Source organism: Astatotilapia calliptera, chromosome 22 (genome assembly GCF_964374335.1).
Source record: "Astatotilapia calliptera chromosome 22, fAstCal68.1, whole genome shotgun sequence".
Lineage (NCBI taxonomy): Eukaryota > Metazoa > Chordata > Actinopteri > Cichliformes > Cichlidae > Astatotilapia > Astatotilapia calliptera.
The window spans coordinates 16,553,458-16,574,446 of NC_137442.1; the positions used below are offsets into that span (position 1 = coordinate 16,553,458).

The 20,989-nt window shown below is 39.7% G+C and overlaps 1 protein-coding gene and 1 long non-coding RNA gene across 4 annotated transcripts; both read left to right on the top strand.

Annotated features, from left to right (window-relative positions):
• Positions 1–2,416: 2,416 nt before the first annotated feature.
• Positions 2,417–4,080, top strand: LOC145423744 (uncharacterized). Its single transcript, XR_013904785.1, has 2 exons — positions 2,417–2,748; positions 2,872–4,080. It is a non-coding gene; the product is annotated as an uncharacterized LOC145423744 (long non-coding RNA).
• Positions 4,081–8,020: 3,940 nt separating this feature from the next.
• Positions 8,021–17,733, top strand: LOC113015139 (putative 2-ketogluconate reductase). 3 transcript variants are annotated; one of them, XM_080296033.1, is made up of 7 exons: positions 8,021–8,198; positions 8,330–8,451; positions 13,943–14,321; positions 14,416–14,587; positions 15,529–15,707; positions 15,782–15,878; positions 16,914–17,733. In XM_080296033.1, the coding sequence occupies exons 2-7, from the start codon at positions 8,335–8,337 to the stop codon at positions 17,068–17,070; spliced, it is 1,101 nt and encodes a 366-aa protein (XP_080152159.1). In that variant the 5' UTR covers positions 8,021–8,198; positions 8,330–8,334; the 3' UTR covers positions 17,071–17,733. The 3 variants fall into 3 exon arrangements, with proteins under 3 accessions (XP_080152159.1, XP_080152160.1, XP_026012861.1); XM_080296034.1 differs by having other exon boundaries at positions 8,330–8,445; XM_026157076.2 differs by lacking the exons at positions 8,021–8,198; positions 8,330–8,451 and adding an exon at positions 11,720–11,856.
• The last annotated feature ends 3,256 nt before the right edge of the window (positions 17,734–20,989 follow it).

The window sequence follows — 20,989 nt, forward strand, 5'->3', positions numbered from 1 at the left end:
CGTCAAGGCTCGGCATCACGTGGAGCGGCAGCGGCCAATGGGAAGCCACGGTTTCCTGGCAACAGGAGCCCGGCACCTGAATGGCGATTAGCATTTAAAAACTGTAGCCACAAGTTGTTCGTTTACTAAAGAGTATATCAAATGAAACATAACCCCACTGTATTTAATAGCATCTATGTGCTTATTAATGTTTATTAATGTTTTATAATGGTCTATAAACATATAGAAGTAATTGTTTTATAAGTCATTTTGTGGCTAATGGCCACCTGATGCACATACACAAGAATACAGATCAAGAACCTGTTTAAAATAATTTAAAAAGCATTAAAATAACTTATACTTTTATTTACTTATTAATTGCTTACAAATTATTTACCATTAAAAAAATTAAATAACGCTGCACATACAGCGCCACCTTTTACTAAATATTTACACAGTTTATGGCAACTCCGGCTCTTATTTAAACATTTTCTCCAGTTTTGCATGCGTTCTGTATCTTTTACCTGCCGTACTGTTTGTTTCTCCCCTAATGTGGGATGTGTGCAAACTAGACCTTCGGATGGATTCAAATGATAAAGATAAACAGCTGACACTAAGACTACATTTTCAGTCATTTGCATTAAAGTTCAGCTTACTTGCTTTGTTTTGCATTCTCTTGATCAGCATAAATGCGCTTGCTTATTTCTGAGTATTGCATGAGGAACAGGAGGGTGATTAAGATGATAACCACCATCCATTTGCTGTGGCCCAGTACAGGTGTTCCCATGCAGGCACATTGGGAGCCATGCTTTGGCTAAGATGATTAAAGGAAGTCAAAGCCACAGGGATTATTCAGACTGTGTTCCAGGGAGTATATTCTTAATGGCCTTATGAAGTACACCGAGAACCCCCTCCCTCCTGTCGAGTCAGCAAAATGCTCATCACACTGATCACAGCAATCCATTACCTGTACAAAACAATGTTCGATGAACATTAATCACATATCCATTCACAGGAATCATCTCAGCTTCTTTTGATCTCTTTCTAGTGTTGAAATATGTAATAAAGGATTACAATAGAATTCAGAATAATTATTCAGCAGGGTGATGGCCTCCCTTGCTCAGATTCACTTAACTTTGTTTCCTGAATAGATGAGCTTATAAACATAGCGGTGGTGCTTGCAACAACAAAATCTGATCATGAAACACCATCTGTTGAAACAGGGAGATAGCGAGCACACCCAGTAGATCATTCAAAGTTTAACAAATACAGTTTTGTGCAATCAGTATGATCACAACATAAGCAGCTTCAACTGTTGATACAAGGTAGGATGGATCCATGCTTTCATGCTGTTTAGCAAAAACAACAAACATAAAGGCTCATCATCATTTTTGCAGTCTTCTATTGTTTAACTCTGGTGAGTTTTTGTGAATTGTAGCCTCAGTTTCCTGTACCAGTTTACAGGCGTGGCATTCAGTGTGCTCTTCTGCTGCTGTAGCCCGCTGCTTACAGTTCATGATGTTGTGATTCAGAGATGCTCTTCTGCATACTTTGTAACAAGTGGGGGGTTTTTTTAAGTCCCTGTTGCCTCTCACTGGTTATTTTCTGTTTTTCAGATCATATTCTGCAAACTCTAGAAATGTTTTTGTGGAAAATCCCAGTAGATCACATTCAAAGTCACATCAGGTCCAGGTTCAGATTCCTTTATTGTGAATTGTCCAATGCAAACACACAGAAAATCACAATTTTATAAGTGATTATAGTGAAACAGTCACAATGATAAGTGAAATAAAATCATTTAAGATAGTATTGCACTCTATAAGAACATTGCCACCCACTGCACATCTGGATCATTGCATTGCGTTATTAACTATGCGTTACACAGAAATCTTCGATTGAAATCATGTTTCTGGAAATGTGATTGTACAAAAATATAACAAAATTAGACTGCATTTAAAAGTTTGGGTTTTAACCGTATATGCAAACATACAGACAGATGGAAAAGCTGCTAAAATCTCAATGCATCAATTTTCAAGTTTGAAAATGGTACAAATTTAAACACGAATGCTTGTTTAAGGACAAAATGCAGTTAATGCAGTGACATTAATGTCTTTCTAGCACTGTTTGATGATATAAAGCCGCAGTTCTCTGTTGCTGCCTTTAACCGATTGTTACTCTTAACTGAGGTGAGAGCTCATCAGCGTGTTTGACCCGGGGCTAGAGTCCCTGAGTATTGTGTGAAGCCAACACTGCAACCTCTGACTAATAGGTTTGCATAACATTGATCTGACTGGCTGTCCATTGAAGAGCTGCACACACACACACACACACACACACACACACACACACACACACACACACACACACACACACACACACGCACACTAGTGAAGCCTGGTGTGCCCCAGCTCAAACAGCAAAGAGTCTTTCTAAATCAGTCAGCCCATGGCTCTACACGGGCTCCATCATTAGGTAACAGCGGCTTTACGGATGAGGCTAAGTAGGCGGTTCTGGATGGAGAAGCCACTGAGCAGCACAGCAGAGGCCCAACAACCTCTTCTTAATGATTATCTGTTACCTAATCAGACAGAGCCAGCCTTGAGCTGCTGAACCTGCTGAGGAGTGTGGCCAAAGTTTGGAGGTGAGCTAAGCTGTTTGGCAGTCGTCCCTAGGCTGAGGATTGTTATCTTATTAAGGAAAAGTTGCACATTCAAAAAACTTGCACTCAGATTCTCATGGAGGATTGCATCATGATGTCTTTGCTGCTCAGTGAGTTTATATTCTTATTTTCAAAAATTTCTCCCGGCACTGGTCCGAAAAGTTATTAACAAACTGATGCTGTATAGACATGTCTGATTTCCAAGTATTATTTATGTGTCTTTGTATTTGCAGACAAATGCTAGTTCAGAGAGAAGCAATGAGAACACAAAAGCAGCTTCACTGAGGTGACCTGCGACTTCACTGTGCTGCGCTGTACGTCATGCACGGCAGGCTAATGCTCAGGCTGACTGGATTACCCAGCAGGTGAATTTATTCTCAACCAGAACACGATGCGCGTTGCGTGCCAGGCTTCTTCACAGCGACTCAGGTGTCAGCTTTGCATGTATGTGTGTGGTTTCTGCTTCTGCACGACATCAGCACCTGCAGGAGGGGATGTCCTCTGAAAGAATAGCCCAGCTTCACAGAGTGGCCTGAGTCATTGAAGACAGGTGTTTTATATAATGAAATAGTCCAACTTTTTACTGAGAGAAATGGATTGCAGATGTCCTCTAGCAACGACAGACTTGTCTGGATCTTGTGTAAAATATACAGTTTATGCAAACAGAATGCTGTGATTTGTAAATTATTTTAGGCACAAAGTCAGCACATCGGTTATTTGTGGATGGATTTCTGAATTTAATGCCAACAACATAATTTTGGGGACAAAAGATAAAGTGCAATATTAGAAGTCTATCAGGAGGGATTTGCCGCTGTGTATGCAAACACTTCTCCAACCTAATATTTGTCATCATAAGATTACCAAGATTTAGAGAATACAGAGAAATCTTTGCAAGAAAGAGAAAAGGCCCGAAACCAATACCAATGGTACTAAAAACAAACATGTTCCTGTGATGGAAATCTCAGTAGGGATTTAGGAGCACTTCTTAAGAAAAACTGTCCTGTTGTTTAACCAATAAAAAGTTTCATTTTGATGCACGCACAACTAACTTTTGTCCCCCGTGTAGTTATTCACAGAGCGATGAAGCCAAACCTATCCTTTCTTCTCAGCTGTCAGTCTCTGCCTCCCTCGTTTGTTCATGTCACTATTACCCTAATTAGCCGTGAGATCTTCCATCTGTTTTCATTTATTTATTTACTCAGTTATTGTTCATTTTTTAGAATTGAACAGCCAAATAATCAGATACTTTTGTTTGTTCAAATAATAGTAGTGAAACAATGTGGAGTATCTTTTTGTACCTTTAAAAGTACAGTCGATATGATGTACTTGTTTGCATTGTTGCAGTTTGTACGTTGTAGAGATAAGTCTCCAGGATTTTGATCATTAATGTAAGTGAAGAAAAACTGACCTTTAAATAAAGGTCAGGTATGCGGTACTCATTACACCTGGAAATGGGTTTGCTTTTCTGGCCTCACCAACCACTCAGATTTTTCACTGAAGCTCATGTCTGCACCTACAGCCACCAGGCACATGCAGGGAGTAAAGAAGGTTTGTGCCGTGAGGTAACAGGGCCAATATGCACTCATTGTCCACTTCCTTAGGTACGCCTGTTCATTTTCCTTGTTAGCACAATTCACTGCATTCAGGCACGCAGCTGAAATTCCAACTGAGCATCGCTACTTGTTAAAACCAACATATACAGAAGAGCATCTCCGAACTTTGAAGCAGCAGAAGACCACACCAACCTCCGCTCCTGTCAGCTAAGTGCAGGAGACTGAGGCTGCAGTTCACACAGGCTGATTGAAATTTGATAACAGAAGATTAGAAAAAAATGTTGCTTGCATCATCTGATGGCTGCTGCAAAGCTCAGATCATCTCAAACTGGTTTCTTGAACATTACAATGTTCAACAACAATCTAAATCCAGTAGAGCACCTTTGAGATGTGTAACTTTGGGAACATTTATTTGACAGAACTTGAATAAATGGTAAAAGCTTTTAAATCTAAGAGTAAATATGAGTTTTTATTGCATTTCTTTTTATATTTAAATGAACACAAACCTTTGCACCTTACAATCTAGAAGAAACTGTGCAAATGTGAACTTTTTACTGCCGGAGCTTTATGTTTCGCTTTAGTTCTTGACTATGTTTCACATGGTAATATCAAAGTCCACTAATTGCCCTCGTGGGTACATTCATGCAAGGGAAAAAAAAATCATCTAAATGAAGCACATTTTTGTGTTTTCCTCCACATTTCAAATATACATGAAAAACAAAAATAAAAAATGTTGAAGTAGATAAGACAGCACTGAATAAATATAAAAGTCCTGTGTCCTCTCCATGGCTTTTTGTTTTATTTTTATCTGCTCATACAGAGAAAAAAAGGCACGACTTCAGAGCTGTGTGCTGCCGATAAGCAGAGTAAGGATGGGCCTCATGTCAGCGATCTATTACAGGCAGTGTAGTTAAGGACTTTTCCTTTCTCTGTTCTCTCTTTGCTGTGTCATGTGAAGTGTGACACCTAAGGCCAGCTGTAACACCTGTCACCTTTCTTTAGACATGAGATTCGAACATGCAACGCCACAAACTCTGTCATAATGAATTGTGACGTGTTTATTTGGAAGAACTGGTATTTCCCCAAAAATCCAAACTCTCCTTTGACCTTCTCATCTGACACGAATCACGTGATCAGAGACGAAGAGCACTGAAAGTGCTGTGCAATGAGGCGGAGATGTAATCGCTGCGTTTACCATGTGAGTCAACACTTTGCTAAAAGGCCACCTGCTGTCAGATGTGGCAGCAGATGGAAGTGGAGCTTGGCTGGAGATCTGAACTGGCTTAATGAAAGCCTAAATGACTCTTGGCCACAGAAAGAGAGAAGCTTGCAGCTCCGTACACGCTTAAGGGTGAGGTCGAGCTGGATGGGAGGAGCCGGTGAAGAGGAGAAAGAGAAAAGAAAAAGACAGACACAGGTGTGGAGGAGGAGTGAAAGGACAGAGGGAGAAGAAGAGGAGAGCCTGAGATTATGCAACAGTAAAAAGCAGGAAAGCTGCTGATCTGCAGTCGCCTTGCACACATGACCTTCCCTGATGCTTTGATGCATAACACACACACACACAGAGGCAATTACATCAAAGCAAACACCTCAGGTTCATCAGGTGAGGGTGATATGTAAAGCTCTGCAGCAACACTACAAAATGTGTTTGATCAAACAAGAAAAGTGGCCCTAAAATATCCCTCCTCAATTTTAGCATTTCTACCTTATCTCAAAGAACTACAGCTGCAGAGCAGTATTCCTGGCAAACTTGTGTTTGCTTACAATGCATGTATGACAGGTGGTTAGACAAGCTTTGTATGCAAGCTTTGCAAATATTTTACCGTCCAAACTAGGGGTGTTATCACTGTGTATTTATGACAAGCGTGATACTTGACTGATTGACTGATTAAATGTTTTATTTCTGACATGTAAATATGAAAACAGAAAATAAACAAAGCAAAAGAAATACAACGTTGAGTTTTTTTTATACAACACAATTTACATGCCTGAAAAAGAGTAGGGTGATGTTTACACTTATGTGATCCTACACTGCTCAATACTATTTAATAATTTACAAATCATTGTTCACTGATTCATAACCAGACCATATGCAAGTGTACACACACACACACACACGCACACATATACACATAAAAAAATATCAAACCAAAACAAGACACTACATTCTTACATTTTGCTACAAACCCTGCATTAATTTGAAAATGATCATTTTATATTATTTAAAAAGTATCAATAGTTTTAAATGATGTAATGTGAAATCATGTGATGACACAACATTTCACAACACTTCAAACCAAAATACATGCATTACTTTCTTACTTTCTTTAGTAAGAAAGTAAGTATTTCACACTGTCTGTGTACCTTTCTCTAACTATACTTACTGACATGCAGACTTAGAACAAGAGTCTTTCTCCGCTCATGTACTTTGTCATTATTTTAAATTTAAGAGGCTAAACTGCTAAGTGAGCATATCTTCTATCTCCCTAAAAAACAGTTGTTTACAAGAGATTTTAAAAATGTAATAAAATCTTTAAAAATGTATATATATATATAATGTTACATATATATTTAGCAAACTGCGTGATAGAGCATGGCTGCTGCCTGAAGATTCATAGCTTTAATTTGTTGCAGAGTCTCAAGCAGGTCTCCACTCCACGCCAGAGTCACAGATTAATGTCTGATTGCCACCTAGTGGTTGCATGCTCAAAGTAATCTGTGTCCTTGTGGAAATCCAAGTATTTGAGGCTCAGAGAGAAGTTCAGTGCTGTAAGAAGCTTTTGGTCGTTAAGAGCTCTTAGTCAGCACAAAGAGGACAGTTTCTCTTCCTCTGCTGGCAGCTTCATAGTTTGTTTCAAAGTTCAGCTTTCAATCAGTAAATCTTTTAAGATATTTATTAGACTCAAAAAATTCTGCCTTCCGTCCCTTAAAGTACGTGACTTCTTGTGTATGAGTGCATTTTCTGAAAGCAGTGACCATTGTGTCAGACTGTTTAATTGAAGTTTGGGCTCATCTCACCGTTCAACAAAATCATCGAGAACTGCGACTGGTCCCAGTCTTGCATGTTTAAAAATGCTCCTATTTCCATCCGGCTCTGACACATATGTGTTTTCAGGGTAAATGATGTAAGGGTGGGAGCACAAGCTGCTGTGGGGCCAGTCGAGGAGCCAGTCGAGGAGCAGTTGTGTTAGCCCCGAGGCAGACTGGTGACCTGTTATAAGTGTAACCTGCCTCCCCTCCTACAGCTGGGGTAGATTCCAGCCTTTTCTGTGACCCTGAAATGGATAAGCAGAAAAAAATGTCTGAGTTACTGTAACATCTTCTTCATCTCCCACAGCCTCAGTTTTCCTTAAATTTTCTGACTTCACCAGTTTTTCAGGACTTTCATCATGACTGATGTGAACGTGACCCATCTGAACTCTTTTAGAAATTTGGGATAACTGGATGCACTGGCTTATATTCTTATGGTTGAGCATATGTGGGTTGTTTGGTGAAAAAAATAAAGCTTTTATAGCCTCCAGTTATGCTAATTAGGATGAATTGCATGTGTACAATGCATAATATTTAGGGGGTTAAACACTGTTCATAATGTAAAAATTTGTTATTTGATTTTGTGCTAATGACGCTTTTTCTTTTTACTCTGCCCTTGTCATTAAATGGTTTCCAGATTACTTATAAACCAAATGTACTCTAAACTTCCTTTGAGTTTCATGGACTGTCTCTTTATGGACAGTGGCGACTGACCTTTGATCGTTCTCTAAGGCTGGTGCACCAATCAGCATCCAGGAAACAGCCACCTGCCCAGTCGCTGGGAACAGTGGTTTCTTCCCGTTCTCTCTTCTCCGTGCTGGAGGGAGTACATGTCACAATGTGCTGTCAAAGAAATAATCCTCGTAAGGTCTTATGTGTTTAATATTTCTCTAGAACAAGCTCTTTTCCCACCAGCTCGCTCTTCATGCCAGTTTGAGGACGCAGCAGAGACAAACCACCCAGGTTTCAGCTGAAAGGTAGCTCTCTTACTTATTTTAAAAACACTTGGTCTCCAAGCACACAGGAATGTTTGGAATAATTTTGTCAGCCTACGGGCTCTTTGTTACTGAGCTCGTAATTAATATGCATAATATCACTAACTTTTCAGCCAGAATGAGCAGTCTGTGCTATACCCGGCGTGTAAGGAACCTGTGGGCTCCAGCACTTGCCTCTTGGGTTCTTAAGGCGACGATCCCGCACAAACCTGTGTGCCAGCTAAAGAAAGTAATGGTATTGTCCAGCTTCTCATTTACAGTGAAGACATTCAGGAGATCCTGTGACCTGTATCATTTAGTATCAGATTGTGTGTGTGCAGCGTGGAAAATGATGGAAACGAATGATGTTGGGTCAGAAATTTTGAAGACAACAAGGTAACCAAGTTTTTAGATCCAATTAAAATCAAAGATCCTCTGGAAAAGAGCAGAATTCTTGAAACAGGGTTTATTAAACCGAGTCATATGAACAGCAAGACAACACATAGCAAAGCTAAGTGATAACTAAACCTCACTGTACATTTGACATGCAATCTCTGAGACATTATTATTATCCTCTACACTCCTGCATTTCACTTAGATCTATTTGTTGATGGCATCTTGATTCTCGTATCTTCTTTCTAACCAAAATATGCTCTTATTTATTTATTTTTCTGTCACACCCTCCACACCAGATGTTCTTAGATCATCACCACTACCTTCTATATTTGCCAAACACCACACAAACCTCCCTATGTCATTTATTATGTGTTTGTGTGATTTATTTATCTGGTTTTCATCCCAGCTCTGTTATTATTAATAGTATTAATATTAGTTTAAATTATTATTGCTATTATTAATTTGTATATATTATAATTATGATCTAGTTTATTTTATGCTCCAGATCCAATTCATCCTTTTTGCACTTGTATTCAATTCAATCAGCTCCATTTTCAACTTATTTAGCTTTTAATCTTTTATTAGGCTGATAATCCAGTAAGGGATCTACTATCCCCATTTATTCCTATTTTATTATTCTCTTCTAGTCAGTTTTGCCCCAGACTCTTTCAGTCTCTCTGTATTTTTGCTTAACAAATATGATCTTTCAAATTAACTTCCTTAAACAGTGATAATACTATTTTTCAGCAGGAGTATCTATTTTCCTCTGTTCAACAATTCTTAATTTTTATGCAAACCTATTTCTTTTCACTACTTTGTTGCTCCTCTCCACACACCTTAAGGATGATTTCTTAATTTCTTTCTTTATTTTTATGTGGAATGCTCCTGACACAACCCCAAAGGGATTTGCGTCTCTGGGCGTCTTTCACTTGTTAGGCAAGTGTGTAAAACCACCACAGTTTGGAGCCACTCAAGTGGGGCAGTGACCTTAACTAAAAGCTTCTTATGAAATGATGAATAAAAAAAATAAGATAATAATATTGAATGCTAGCTGCTTTTATTGCTGTTGTTGTTGTTGTTGTTAAAGCTCCTTTTGTCAAGTATATCTGTCTATAACTGTCATATATGTCCGCACGCGTTGTTTAATAAGTCTACACCTGTTGAATTTGGTTACACATAAGGGTTAAGATATAAAGGATTGCCTCGTTACTAATTTTTAATTGTTACTTGATTATTATCGTTGTTACGGTAATAAGTAAACAATCACATTATGAACAAACGTGATCGAAATAACTCTCTCTGACTCTGTTTGCATGAAGAGCCTGAGGTATTAATAATGCTTAAAGCTTTGAAATGTGTATATATATATATATATATATATATATATATATACAGTGGGGCAAAAAAGTATTTAGTCAGCCATCGATTGTGCAAGTTCCCCCACTTAAAATGATGACAGAGGTCAATAATTTGCACCAGAGGTACACTTCAACTGTGAGAGACAGAATGTGAAAAAAAAATCCATGAATTCACATTGTAGGATTTGTAAAGAATTTATTCGTAAATCAGGGTGGCAAATAAGTATTTGGTCAATAACAAAAATACAACTCAATACTTTGTAACATAACCTTTGTTGGCAATAACAGAGGTCAAACGTTTACTATAGGTCTTTACCAGGTTTGCACACACAGTAGCTGGTATTTTGGCCCATTCCTCCATGCAGATCTTCTCGAGAGCAGTGATGTTTTGGGGCTGTCGCCGACTTTCAACTCCCGCCACAGATTTTCTATGGGGTTGAGGTCTGGAGACTGGCTAGGCCACTGCAGGACTTTCAAATGCTTCTTACGGAGCCACTCCTTTGTTGCCCGGGCGGTGTGTTTTGGATCATTGTCATGTTGGAAGACCCAGCCTCGTTTCATCTTCAAAGTTCTCACTGATGGAAGGAGGTTTTGGCTCAAAATCTCACGATACATGGCCCCATTCATTCTGTCCTTAACACGGATCAGTCGTCCTGTCCCCTTGGCAGAAAAACAGCCCCATAGCATGATGTTTCCACCCCCATGCTTCACAGTAGGTATGGTGTTCTTGGGATGCAACTCAGTATTCTTCTTCCTCCAAACACGACGAGTTGAGTTTATACCAAAAAGTTCTACTTTGGTTTCATCTGACCACATGACATTCTCCCAATCCTCTGCTGTATCATCCATGTGCTCTCATGGCAAACTTCAGACGGGCCTGGACATGCACTGGCTTCAGCAGCGGAACACGTCTGGCACTGCGGGATTTGATTCCCTGCCGTTTTAGTGTGTTACTGATGGTGACCTTTGTTACTTTGGTCCCAGCTCTCTGCAGGTCATTCACCAGGTCCCCCCGTGTGGTTCTGGGATCTTTGCTCACCGTTCTCATGATCATTTTGACCCCACGGGATGAGATCTTGCGTGGAGCCCCAGATCGAGGGAGATTATCAGTGGTCTTGTATGTCTTCCATTTTCTGATGATTGCTCCCACAGTTGATTTTTTCACACCAAGCTGCTTGCCTATTGTAGATTCACTCTTCCCAGTCTGGTGCAGGTTTACAATACTTTTCCTGGTGTCCTTCGAGAGCTCTTTGGTCTTGGCCATGGCGGAGTTTGGAGTCTGACTGTTTGAGGCTGTGGACAGATGTCTTTTATACAGATGATGAGTTCAAACAGGTGCCATTCATACAGGTAACGAGTGGGGGACAGAAAAGCTTCTTACAGAAGACGTTACAGGTCTGTGAGAGCCAGAGATTTTCCATGTTTGAGGTGACCAAATACTTATTTGCCACCCTGATTTACGAATAAATTCTTTACAAATCCTACCATGTGGATTCATGGATTTTTTTTTCACATTCTGTCTCTCACAGTTGACGTGTACCTCTGGTGCAAATTACTGACCTCTGTCATCATTTTAAGTGGGGGAACTTGCACAATCGGTGGCTGACTAAATACTTTTTTGCCCCACTGTATACATATATATATATATATATATATATATATATATATATATATATATATATATATAAGATTAAAAACAATAAGTGAGCTGTCATTTTTAGTAAATAAAGACGTCCAGTTATGTAATAATATGATCTAAGTTTAAATGTTTGAATAAGAAATCCATGTTAAGGAGACATCTGTCGTTTCAAGTCATACTGCTTTTAAGAGCCCTTATTTTGAAATCCTGCGCGTTCCTTAAAGAGTTCTTCCTCTCTGAGGAGCACCCGGGAAAGAGCTCAACAACTGTGAGTGAATTTACAACATAAACAGGTTTTGTGGGTCGTGCTGCTGAGCCTGGTCCAGGGGTGGGCTGTGACCGACAGTCTCACAGAGCATTTAACCTAAAACACTGAGCTAATGAAAAACGTGGTGATTTTAAGAAAACATTAGGGCTATACCTTCCAAAAGTACACCTTGTCGCCTTTTCTTAACAACTTTTCTTTGACTTCGAAATGTCATCGAGGTCAAGGAAAGAGAGTAGGATGGTACATAAGGGAGTAGGGAAAAGAGAGCTGAGAATCCTAACGACCTTAAAATGGTCTCCGTGAAGCTAACCGCCGCTTATCTGCGGCTTAAATTTTCTTGCGCTCCTGCACTAAGTTTTATGGTAGCGCTTCTCCTTCGTTGCTTATTTTTGTTCAACAGACTAAAAAAAAAGGATTGACACATCAGAATTACGTTTATTATAGTGTGCCTTTGAAGACACAGTAAAGGGGTGTGTGTGTGTGTGTGTGTGTGTGTGTGTGTGTGTGTGTGTGTGTGTGTGTGTGTAAATGAAGAAATGAAAATGAGGATATGAAGAGAATATGTTTTTTAATTTTTCATTTGATTTACTTCTATTGGAAATTCAGTCAAATCTTCTTGCAGTTGAGAAGAAATTTCCTTTAATTTCTCTGGAATCTTGCGGCATCTTTGTGAATGTTGGCACACAGGTAGAGTAATCAACTGAGAATTTCATGTCAACTATTATGTCCTTTAATTTCTCCAGAGTCATTGAGTGCATGGAGCTGAAGCTCTGCACACATACAGTGTGGGTGTCCCACAAGAGGAATTAGTTGAAACTTTTTTGTTAATTGGTAATTGTTCTTCATAATTCTGGGTCACTCAGTAAGATTAACTTAAAATGATTAAGTAATGAGAATAATTTAAGGGCTGATCCATTTTTAAATACCTTCGGAAACTTACTAAACAGATTTAGATCATTCTTCCAGTCAAGTCAGGGTTAGCCTTGAAAATTCTGCATTTGTGAATACAAATATTTCAGTTAAAAGCTGTTACAGGAAAAATGATTCTATGTTTCTTTACCTTCTTTTAAATGTGCAAGCATGCCCTTTTGTCTATGGTTAGATTAGTTTAGAATTATCTTTTTAGACTTTCTCAGCAAAGACATACTGTTTTGGGACATATTGTTTTAGATTGTTTTATCTCTCACAGCTTTCTCCCAGCTCTCTGCTGACGAGACTAGCGCCATATATGGAGTTGTTTATTTTATCTGTTTTGTATTTTCTTATCCTGTTCTCACTGTCTTTCCTATAAAAAGTGCCCAGCCTCTGTACACGTTGTGAGTTGTTCTGAACAGCTTACCCGTGTGCACGTTAAAGCATAAAAAGTGATCTTGTCTCATTGTGTCTTTATTTCTCCTGGGTCTTTTACAGAGTTTTCCCCCAACAAAAGCAAATTGGTAGTATTCATTGAACAGATTCCAGTCTTGATTATTTTCACAGTTGTTTCACATCCTGGGGCAGGATGAGTCCCCTGGCCTGCAACCATAAGTACTGCATTGTAATACACTAAAATAAAAGATTTGCCAACTCACTATCACAGAAAATACAACCATGTACATCCATTTTTTTAAACTCCATTTGAAATGGGTTTTTTTTCTGTTTGGTCACCTGACTCCATTCAAAATCTTTAAGAATGCAGCGATTCATTAGAAACCTTCCCAAGCTACATGCACTACGAGCATGGCTACGTAATGGTGTCACGGCAGCTGTCAATGACGTGGGTCTGCCGTAGTGAAACTACAATGTTCAGGAAATGGACTAGAAAAAGCAATTCTTATGTACTTAATACTAAATACACGTCAACGTTTGACAGGTACCACCGTAGCATTGGTTACCAATGTCATTCAATTTACCTGTCAGTGGTTCTAGTCATCTGGATGATACATTTGGGGATAATAAAAAAGATAAAACTGGATTTTAACTAATGTCAATGCTAGGCAATAATCCAGATCGTAGTGTAAAGTTTGGAAACAGGTGGGAACTGGTCCCAGTGCCTTTCTTTTCTGTTTACCCTCTCCTTTACGAATCCTGTGCTTTATCCAATCAGACGATGGCAGAGGACAAACCGTGGGCTCTGATCTCAGAGGTGGGCGAGCAGGGTTTCATCGAAGAGGTCACTGACATAATAAAACAACACTTCAACATAATCTGCCTCAGAGACTTTCTACAAAACCCCCAGCAGCACGGCCCAAAGATCCAGGCCATACTGATGTGGAACACCTTCCCTGCAGCCGAGCCGTCGCTGCTCAGCTCGCTTCCATCACTAAAAGTGGTCGCCAATGGAGGAGTGGGCATCGACCACCTGGATGTGCCGTACATTACCAGTCTCGGGGTGAAGGTGGCCAACACGCCCGGCGTGGTGAGTGTCGCCACTGCAGATATGGCTATGGGTCTGCTGCTGGCATCCGCAAGAAAGATAGTTGAAGGTGAGGTCAAAGGTTGAAATCTGATCCCAGGGTGGAGCAGTTTGAGTAAAACCCAAAGATATTTAAACTGGAAATATGGCAATGTTTCTCATAGGTCACCAAATAGCTGTTGACCCCAAGACTACCAGTATACCACAAAGCCTGGTGGGAGTCGAAGTCACCGGGTCGACTCTGGGGATCATCGGAATGGGACACATCGGATACAAAATTGCTCAGAGAAGCAAAGGGTTTGATATGAAGATCCTGTATCACAACAGACACAGAAGGTAAGCACCAATTCATCGAACAGATCAAAAAAATCCTGCTAAAGTGACCTGAATAGATACACAGTACTTCACTACTGCCAGAAGTATTCACTCACCCAATGCAAAACTCAGATGTAGCGTTGTAAATAGGGATGGGTATTGATAAGATTTTCACGATTCCGTTTTCGATTCTGTTTAATGATTCGATTCTTTATCAATTCTCTTATCAATTCTTTTTAAAAAAGGAGAACACTGAGGTCGATTAGCTTGGAACTTTGTTTAATATCTTCTCTTTGAACAAGATAGAAATTTAGGAGTAACATGGTCTTACAAACCCAACAGTGAGATCTTAAGAGATCCAGCCTATGGCTCTTCAATGGGGTGTCACAGGGTCCCCAGGAAAAAAAAATTGTAAACGTAAAATAATAAAATAAATATTCTTCTGTAGCAATAACAAAGTATAAAATAAATTATTCTGTAGCAATTACACAAGAATATCCAGTAATGTCCCTGCCTACAATTAAACACATTCACTTACTGAACTTTCGTCTATCCTGGCCCGAAAGGAGATGCTACCGGTAGACTGCAGCGAGAACTGCCAGCATCTGAGCCAGCCAGACTCTGTCTGTCTCTCTCATCATGGTCACCTAAATGCACAGTAATGGCAGGCTTTGTAATAAGGCAGATCGCGCTAACATAATATGCACTGTTAGTTGATTATTCACCTGCCGCATTAACGGGAGAGGACGTGCAAACGTTACCGCTGCTGCTGGGTTGAGATTCACGAGTCCGGAGCGGAATTAAAAACACGACATTCATTTGAGGTCATCGTGTGTTTTGTGAGCAAATGCTTTTGGCACTATAGTGTTTTTGAATCCCAGCTTTTAAAGAAATCTGACATTAATAAATGTGGCAGCATTAACTGTACATTTGTGATTGCTTTTTTTTTTTGTGCTGTTCAGGAGCGTTGAAGATGAGCAGTCAGTGGGGGCGAGTTACTGTGAGAACATGGATGACCTGCTGAGGGAGGCCGACTTTGTTGTGCTCGTTGTCAACCTTTCCCCTGAAACCAAAGGCCTGATCAGCCACAGGGAGCTGTCCCTCATGAAACCCACTGCAACCCTGGTCAACGTCAGCAGAGGTGAGGATACTGTGACTGCGAGTCTTCACCAGTCTCTGAGTTTCAGCCTGATTTTGTGACTTTTCATGTTTCAGGTCTGGTTGTTGATCAGGATGCTTTAGTCAAAGCTCTGCAGTCTGGAGAAATTCGAGCTGCAGCTTTAGATGTGACTCATCCTGAACCTTTACCCAGGTAATATGTCTCTGAAGACACCCACGCTCTGCAGCCAGAGCGGTACATCACATAATAATAATGATGAACTCTTACATGTGAGGCACTCAAGGTTAATGGCTTCTTGCATACAGTGTAAACAGACTCTTATTAGAACAAAACAGGGCCTTTAAGTTGTGTTTTAAGCCATGCAGTGCTGGTTTCAGTGTGACGCTTGAAGAATCTTACATTTAATATTTTTTCAAGATGTACAGTTAAGTCCATTATTTGTCAGACAAAGACAAAATCTTTGTAATTTTCCCTCTGTTCACCACCCAGTGGATTTTAAATCAAACAGTCTGATTAAGACGCAGACTTTCAGCTTTAATTCAAGGGGTTCAACAGAAGTAATAGATTAACTCTTTAGGAATTACAGACATGTTTATATATACATTTACACATTTTTTAGACACTCAAAATTAATTGGAAAAACTAAAAACAAAAGCTAAATATAAGGACGGGTTTCAACAGTTGTTTAAAAATCCTCTGCTGTCAATGACTTACTGAAGTCTAGAACCAATGAGTGTCACCAGATGCTGTGTTTTCTACTCTGCCAGAGCTTTACTGCATCCGCCTTCTTTTTCAGCTGGTTTGTGGGTCTCTCTTCTTTCAGTTTTGTCTTCACTATCTGAAAAGGATCTTTTATTGGGTTGAGATTATGTGACTGACTTGGCCATTGAATAGTATTCCATTTTTTTGCCTTGAGAAATTCATGAGAGTATTTTTTCATTGTAGATTGTGACAATATTACACCTACCTCCCTGAGAGTGTTTGTGATTTGGTTAGGTATTAACAATGGAAATGATTCTGTCATCATGCACTTTTGTTGTCTTCTGTGGTGTTTCAGTCTGAGCCGTTTTTCCTCGCTCTCTCTGATGTGTTCATTTTGTTTGGAGAGGAAAATATCCCCCCTTTACCAGCCTGTGCATGCAGTCACACAAAATGGGATGAAAATTAAAGGAAGCATGAATGAACATCAGCTGTCTCCTGATGCTTTTCTTGCTGTGTTCTGTGCAGGGATCACCCTCTCCTCAGCCTGCCTAATGTACTCATCACACCCCACGTTGGCACCTACACCTATGCTACAATAAAACGGACGGTTCAGTGCATGGTGGATAATGCCGTAGCAGCTGTGAATGGCCTACCTGTTCCCAATGAAGTCAAGTTGAAATGATTTTAATTAATATTGCCAAGAATTTTTTCTATTTTTTTCTGTCCCTCCTATAAAAGAAGGTGAGCTGGTGTTAGTTAGAGATTTATTTTTGGCTCTTTGGTTTTATTGTGGACACTTGTTGGGCAACAAACTGTAAAAACGTAGGTTTTTGTGAAGAATAGGACAATATTCCTGCTATAGGATAAACTGTGTTGAATCTCTGACTGACTGTTGAAACTTTAATTCGTTTGAGGAAAAACTGTTTCATGTTCACGTTAGCAAAAAACTTGCAATAAAAGTCAAAGAACGAAAGAAAAGTTGCAGCTTGAATGCAACCACTCTTAGTTTATTAATCGAGTTTAAAAAAAAAAACTTCTTATTTTTACATGTCACATGTTTTTAAAGTATGTTGATGTCATTTCAGTGGAAAATATGTGTAATTATTATTATAATTCTTACTCATTATTATTACTCACTTCCTACTAACACAAGGCCTTTTAGGTGGGTGGAAAGTCTTTTTGGGGAAGTTGCAAGGCTGATATGTGACTGCTTGTCCTTATGAGTGACCATCTTTTCCTGTTTGGAACCAGGCTGATAACTGTGACCATGGTGCACTTATGCCCTGGACTGCTGGCCAGAATTACATCTCCAGCTTTGAAAGAAAAATAAATCTTGTGTACCCTATTTTCCGTGTGAATGTGGTGGTTTTCTACTGGTCACTATTGGAACTCATTTCTTTCTTTTACTGAGGCCATTGTGTTGCCTACTTTTTAATTCAATTCAATTTTTATAACTTAATGTTGAAATTATATAGCGCCAAATCACAACAACCGTTGCCTCAAGGTGCTTTATATTGTAAGGTAAAGACCCTACAATGAAAAAAAGAAAGAAAACAGAGAAAACCCCAACAAGCATATGGCCCCCATATGTGCAAGTGCTTTGGTGACAGTGGGAAGGAAGAACTCCTTTTCAACAAGAAGAATAACCAGGCTCGGGGAGGGGCGGCACCCTTAATCCGCAACTGGTTGGGATTAAGGGAGGAAGACCGAATAAAGACACGCTGTGGACGAGAGCCAGAGATTAATAATAATTAAATAATTTAATGTAGAGAGGTGTATAAACAGAATACGAGTGAAAAAGTTGACTGAAGAAGAAAAACTCAGTGCATAATGGGAATCCCCCAGCAGTTTAGACCTACTGCAGCATAACTGCAACCCTAAAATTTGCTGGGCCGCTAGTGGTAATAATGTAATAAGGTTGCAGAAAAGCAACTTTATTACAAGCAGAAAAATGTTTCTCATAGGTCACCAAATAGCTGTTGACCCCAATACTACCAGTATACCACAAAACCCGATGGGAGTCGAAGTCACCGGGTCGACTCTGGGGATCATAGGAATGGGACACATCGGATACAGAATTGCTCGGAGAAGCAAAGGGTTTGATATGAAGATCCTGTATCACAACAGAAACAGAAGGTAAGCACAGTTTGGACAGTTTATGAGTTTATGCGACAGAAAATTCTGTAATAACTGATCGAAAATATCCTGCTATAGTGAAATGAATACACACTATTCAAAAGAATTAAAGGAACACTTTAACACAAAATTAAATCAGATCTCAGTGTGAAGCACAGGGCGCCCACCCTGGACCTGCCAATTCTGGTATTCTATTGAATATGTTAACCAGGCTCCAGTGAGCACAGGGCCAGGATGTCGGGCCCTCAGAACACCCTAATGAAGTCTGTTTCTGATTGTTTAGTCAGAGACATTCTCTCCAGTGGCCTGCTGGAGGTTATTTTATAGCTCAGGCAATGCTTATCAGGCTCCTCCTTGCACTAAGAGGCCAATACCAGTCCTGCTGATGAGTTAAGGACTTTCCAGCTCTCCTACAGTAACTGCCTGTCTCCTGGAAGCTCCTTCATGCTCTTGAGACTGTGCTGGAAGCAAATCTTCTGGCAAGTATTGGCGTGCCATGCTGGAGGACTTGGACTACTAGTGCAGCCTTTGTAGGGTCCAGGCATCATGATACCAGTAGTGACACTGAGCCTAGCCAAATGCAAAACTAGGGACAAAACAGTTTGAAAAGAAGAAGAGAGAAAAATGTCACTAGCCTCCGCCTGTAAAACCAATTCCTGCTTTAAGGTTTGTCTCATTGTTGCCACTTTAGTGCACCTGGTGTTAATTTTTATCATCACCAAAGCATTTGATACTGATTAAACTCCCTCTGCTACTCAACTGATCAATATACCAGATATTTAACTGACTTGATGCTGTTTAAATATATATTAAATATCCCAATTTTAAATCTGACGTTAATACAGTGTTTATTGTACATTTGTGATTATTTTGTGTGTGTGTATTGTTCAGGAGCGTTGAAGATGAGCAGTCAGTGGGGGGCGAGTTACTGTGAGAACATGGATGACCTGCTGAGGGAGGCCGACTTTGTTGTGCTCGTTGTCAACCTTTCCCCTGAAACCAAAGGCCTGATCAGCCACATGAGGGAGCTGTCCCTCATGAAACCCACTGCAACCCTGGTCAACGTCAGCAGAGATGCGAGTCCTCACCAGTCTCTGTGCTTTCAGCCTGATTTTGTGACTTTTCATGTTTCAGGTCTGGTTGTTGATCAGGATGCTTTAGTCAAAGCTCTGCAGTCTGGAGAAATTCGAGCTGCAGCTTTAGATGTGACTCATCCTGAACCTTTACCCAGGTAATATGTCTCTGAAGACACCCACGCTCTGCAGCCAGAGCAGTACATCACATAATAATAATGATGAACTCTTACATGTGGGGTACTCAGGGTTAATGGCTTCTTGCATACAGTGTAAACAGAATCATTAAGTTGTGTTTTAAATGATGCTCTGCTTGTTTCAGACACATTAAAAAAGTTTAAAAAGCTGCTTGAAGACCCTTACATTGAAATCTTCTTCAGTTGGTTTCATAATTTGTTTACCACATCTGACTTTAAAGATTTCAAATCTTGTCTCGTCTGACCATAGAACAGTTTTTCACTTTGCCTCAGTTCAGTTTAAATTAGATTTAGCCCAGCGAAGACATTATTTTAATTGGGGAGATGTGGGCTGGAAGTAGTTCACTTTCAAAATAAAAGCATGCAGACACCGTGAAACTCACAGAATAAAAGATTAAAATTACTTCCACCCTGTGACAGATGTAGGGATATCCATGATAGAATCAGGCCTGCTTTTAACGCCTTGCCCACAGATGACGGACATCCTGTATCGATTTTTCAGCCTTGTCTGTTGCGCCCAGAGATTCCTACAGATTCTCAGAATCTTCATAAAGTTTACATTCAGGAACATTATTCTAAAATTGTTCCAGAATTTGTAAACTTGATTGTTGACCCTCTGGCTATCTTTACTTCTGAGACACTCGGCCACTCTAAGGTGCTCTTTTTATGCCCAACCATGTTACTGACCTGTTGCAAACTGACTAATTAAAGCTATTTCTCTTTAGTAACTTACATGTCTGATTGTTATGCAATTTTCATCTTCTACACCACCTTTAATCTTACTTTAAGCACAACAAGCTGGAGAGGAATATATTATCCCTTTACCACATCCTTGAAGGCATCCTTCATTTAAAGAGAAATAAAAATAGAATAAAAATGAAAGGAAGCGTGAATGAACATCAGCTGACTCCTGATGCTTCTGTGAAGCATGTATATATATTTATATGTGCAATTCTGCCGAGTGTAAATAAATTATGTATGTTTTTACCACACATACAATAGTACATATAAGGACAGAAGGAGGGACGGACGGATGGGTGGATGGATGGATCTATGGATGTATGTATCGATAGATAAATGAACACAGCACAGTTGAGGCAACAGAGTTGAGGATCTCTAACGCGCAGTAAATCTTTGCAGAGCTACAGTCTGACCGTTAACATGCCTGATCGTAATAGAAACACATAAAACACCA

Bases quoted from the DNA above. Each gene is read 5' to 3' on its own strand.
- LOC113015139 (XM_026157076.2), top strand. From the start codon at position 11,734: ATGTTAAGGAGACATCTGTCGTTTCAAGTCATACTGCTTTTAAGAGCC. The intron at 14,322-14,415 runs GTGAGGTCAAAG...TGTTTCTCATAG, and splicing joins CGCAAGAAAGATAGTTGAAG to GTCACCAAATAGCTGTTGAC. The intron at 14,588-15,528 runs GTAAGCACCAAT...TGTGCTGTTCAG, and splicing joins TATCACAACAGACACAGAAG to GAGCGTTGAAGATGAGCAGT.